The sequence below is a fragment of the Ammodytes marinus genome, assembly GCF_949987685.1.
Source record: "Ammodytes marinus genome assembly, chromosome: 15".
NCBI lineage: Eukaryota > Metazoa > Chordata > Actinopteri > Uranoscopiformes > Ammodytidae > Ammodytes > Ammodytes marinus.
The window spans coordinates 21,462,800-21,467,283 of record NC_137219.1 but is presented as its reverse complement, the minus strand read 5'-3'; the positions used below and the strand labels follow the sequence as shown (position 1 = coordinate 21,467,283).

Sequence of the window (4,484 nt, the reverse complement as noted above, 5' to 3'; positions counted from 1 at the left end):
CAGGGGGAATCTGTCATTGTATGTTGTATGAAACAAAAAGAACCATAGAATCAATGGCAGCATTATTTATCATTCAACAGTTACTGTTTTAAATACTATGTGATACAGTTTGCAGAACTGTGGGACTTGACAATTGTGCTTCGCAAAACTGTATTAAAAATAAAAGGAATGTTTCTCAGCTATATGGATTGCCATGAAATTTATTGTAAACATTTGTCTCAATCAGAATTAATTGTAGTTTTCATGTAGTCATACAGTTTGGACCTTGTGATTTATTTCATCATAACATCACTCTTTGGACTTGCCTCGCTCTTGCTTATATGTCCGTCGCATTGCTGGTTGTTTTCACTCGGAGGATCACTCTTTGTGAGGCCTTGCACGCTGATTTCCATTAGTTCCACACTAAAAGTAACGCCTGGTTGTATTAGGGCATCTGGCTATTCTTCAGCATGCCGCATCTGACATGTATTGGGACATCCTTAATATTTTCCTGGCATACTGAATAGCAGGGAAGTATGGGTATTGGAATGCAGCCTTAGTGTGTTGACTTTAGCATTTAGCTCAGTGCGCCGCTGTGATTAAGCACTGCCTCACAGAGCTGCTAGGGTAATGGCAGCCTTCATCTTTACTGATTCCAACTAGGACACAAGATGAGTGAGAACAAATGTGCTAGTTCCATCCAAAATTCAAAGTAAACAACTCATACAAACTGAATTACAAAAAAAAAAAGTTTATTAAATAATTGTTCTCCACCAAAAGGATAAGACAAGACTCGGCCAATTCATAGTGCAACTTTCACATGACAAAGGATTGTTCAACACAAAACAGGAAAGAGCAGGGGAGGGAGAGACCTGTGAGTGTGTGTGTAATGTACAGTATATCAGCATACACAGACCGAATATCTCTGACAATTTACAAGCTGTCAATCTAGTCAGTCTGGTGACACTTTTATGTTTTATGTTTGTTCAGCTTTATTATCAAGCTTTTTATTTTTTTTAAAGTGTTTTTATTTTTTTCAAGCTCTGAGGTCTCAATACCCACTGATCCATTAAGAAATAGATAATAAGCTGTTTTGACACGTAAAAATAATGTCGGGATGTTGAAATACCTTGCCCTAAAATCACATGGAAAAAACCATCACAGTCCGAAAAAAACAAAAAAGTATTCATAAATGTAAGTGTGTGTGTATGTGTTCCAGAGTCCTTTGTCAGCTGAAGAATCACTCCGCTCCACTCTTCTTCTCTGTGCCGTTGGAAGCCTTTGACCTTTGGCTTTCAGATGCGTCTCCACAGCTCTGCTCTGCTGTGGCGCTGCTGCCTCCCTGTGGTGACTGGTGGTACAGCATGTGAAGGCGCTCTGCGTTCATGTCTGCGTCCTCTGCCCCCTCGCAGAACTTGATCCAGGACTGTGGGATGGTCTCGATGCCGTAGTGGGCCCCGGCGATGGCTGCTGCCATGGTGGCTATGGTGTCTGTGTCCCCGCCCAGGGCCAGGCTGTAAGCTATCGTCCTCTCCACGCCGCCGTAGCTCTCAGGGAGACAGTCCCGCGGCTTCAGGCAGTGCAGGACGCAGAAGATGGCAGTGGGGACTGAGTGGAGCGCCGCAACGCCGTTACCTGGAAGGAAAAAAAATTGAAATGTTGAGTGGGGGTGGTAATGCACAAGACAGCTCCTTCAACTTTTACTGAAACAATCCATTTGCTCTGTCAAAATCAAATGTAAAGTTAAAACCTTGAATTGAGAAGATCCCTATAAGGTGACAATGGAATTCCATCCTACTGCTATGTCTTATCTTTGATCTAGCTGAAATGAGTCGGTTAAAAAGTGGAATAAGCAATTCTGGAGAAAGTTTGTTGTGAAAATATTAGTATTGGAAGAGGATGGACTGATAAAAAAGAAGATAAACGGATACTAACCCAGTTCAGAAATGACCTCTTCAATGCTGACCTTGCTCCTGTTCATCAAGTCTCTCACTCTGTGGAGGCGCTCACAGAATGGCTTCTCTGCTTCTTTGAGGCTGTAGACAGACAGACACACCATGTTAAAATAGGACTGATAAAGACCAGTACAGCCTGAATTGGACACGTCCTACCTTTTCTCTACACCTGAAAATGAACCCTAGAATTTCTTCTAACCTCCTCAAACTCAGACTGTGGAGGAGGCTCTGTTCATTTAGTACTCACATTCTGGCATCGTTTCGTGATGCCTCGTTGCTCTCCACCTCCTCCATCTCAGTGAGGAGCCTGTTGATGAACTGCTGGGGCAGGTCTAGCGCCCCCTGCAGGGAGAGGTGTACGGCCAGCGCCTGCAGCAGTGCCCCATTATAACCCAGAGAGCAGGAGTGGGTCAGCATGGCACCTTGACGGGCACACTGGAGAGAAGAAGAAAATAACAATAATCAAGCCAACTCTGAACCAACGAGTCAGTGCATCATGCAACTCAATCCTGTGTTCCATTGTCAGTCGTGATACGTTTGTTTGAATTCCCAGAGCTTATTCTACTTGAACTACTGTATACATCCTTCTTCTGATTATAATATGCAGTGTGCAAAAAGAATTAAGCTTACCCAATTAACTTACAACAAGTCATAGCAGTCACCAATGGTAAATATCAACTTCAAGGTCTAAACATGTGCCAGCGAAAGAGCCATTTTAAAAGAATTCCTAAAATAGCTTCAACATGCATGAAGCCGAATGTACCATTTTGCCCAAAAGGATGCCCCCCTGCTGCTCACCCTTTTGACATCAGCCAGATCGGGGAAAGCCAGTGCGAAGGGGACCGCCCTCATGGCCCCCCCGTTCCCAAAGGAGCCTCGGCCATTAAACTGGTCCCTGGCCGGCTGGTACACATCCCGGAGCTGAGGGGAGGACAGCCTCTTCAACACCTGGATCACTCCAGAACCATAGCCACGTCCTGGGGATGCACTGTACTCCTTAGCAAACCTGTAAGGGGTGAGACGCCACGGCTTCGATTATTGTGTTATTAAGTGTACCTGCCTGCTGCACTGAATTTATTTCACAAGCTTTTTGGAATAATATTAACACCGTAATACACTTGGACTCAGCAGAGAAGACATTGTTAGTGGTCAGCAGCAGTGTGTACCTGCGAGCCATGTCCCGCTCGTCATAGCCGGCCCGGGTGAGGAGAGACTGGACCACACAACGTGCCATTGCCGTGTCGTCACTGTACTCAAGGATACCTAGAAAACACACACACACACACACACACACACACACACACACACACACACACACACACACACACACACACACACACAATATATAAACACACACACACACACAATATATAAACATGGCATGATGTAGATCAATTCTTGAATCGCATATTAGCATATCTTGTATTTGGCAAAGTCTATAATTGAGCTGTAACTTGTCAATACCATTAACTGCAGCTGAAATCGTTATTAATTTGATATGTAAAAAGTGTTGGTCACATAATCTCTAATATGAAGTGCCGCTTGGTTTTCTCGTTTTTTTTTTTAATTAAATACTTTGGGTTCTGATTGCTCACATTTGTTTTTGTCTTGTGAATTGGAAAGATGTCAATAACTTTATAGTTGCCAATATTTTGCATTCTTTACCATTTATTATCGAATTATTGTATCTAGCTGAATATATTGATGTGTAATTTAAAATTATTGCATGATAAAAAAAAATACATTTAAAAAAAAAAGTGTTGGTAACCCTGTGTAACGCTGTGTGATGACCCATGACCTAGATTATTGCCCCAATCTAATACCAGGTCCAGGCGTCAGAAACAGGGCAGGCTAGTGTAGCATTCACGGTCCTTCTGAATAACACACTTCTCCATCTCTCTATTAGCACTGCTCGGCATAGGGTGAACAGTAAAGTAGGTTAAGGTCAGAGGAGAACCCCCTTCCACTACCATCATAGCCACCGTGCAGTCTGGTGTTTGTTGTATTTCCCGCGCACTGGTATGAAATCTCAACCTTTCACTTGCCATTTCCTTTGGTCTCGTCGTCCAGTGTGCTGAGGTGCTGCAGTACACTCTCCATGGGAACCTCCTCCGCCCCTTCAAACTCTCCGCCGACACAGTCACCCAGCACAGCCGCGACCAGCGCTCCCCTAAACCGGGACAAAGACGCCGGGCCCCCCGCTGCTGCCATTGCTCTCACTGCCGCCGTCATTGCCGTTCATTCGCTGGTGAAGAGACTATTACACCGAGAAAAGCCTCCGCTGGTCCACTGACCAGACTGGGGACGACAAATTCAACAACAACAACAAATGTCGACTCAACGCCTCCCCTCAACTGCTTCCTGAATACGTTTTGATGCCTGACCCCAGTCAGTGAAAGGTTCGGTTCGGCGTACATAGAAAAACACTTACATAGATCGGGATCTCAATAAAAGGCATGTCGCGGTCTATTGGCAGTAATCTATTTCTATACGGAAGTGCACCGGATACCGATTTTTTTTACCGAAGTGAATACAATAAATGCGACCCTA

General features: G+C 44.3%; 1 protein-coding gene across 1 annotated transcript; it reads right to left on the bottom strand.

Moving 5' to 3' along the window:
• Positions 1 to 767: 767 nt before the first annotated feature.
• On the bottom strand, positions 768 to 4,412 carry adprs (ADP-ribosylserine hydrolase). Its single transcript, XM_080042786.1, has 6 exons — positions 3,980 to 4,412; positions 3,101 to 3,197; positions 2,733 to 2,940; positions 2,182 to 2,369; positions 1,915 to 2,015; positions 768 to 1,614 (listed from the first exon to the last, which is right to left on the bottom strand). The coding sequence occupies exons 1-6, from the start codon at positions 4,164 to 4,166 to the stop codon at positions 1,220 to 1,222; spliced, it is 1,176 nt and encodes a 391-aa protein (XP_079898912.1). The 5' UTR covers positions 4,167 to 4,412; the 3' UTR covers positions 768 to 1,219.
• Positions 4,413 to 4,484: the final 72 nt, after the last annotated feature.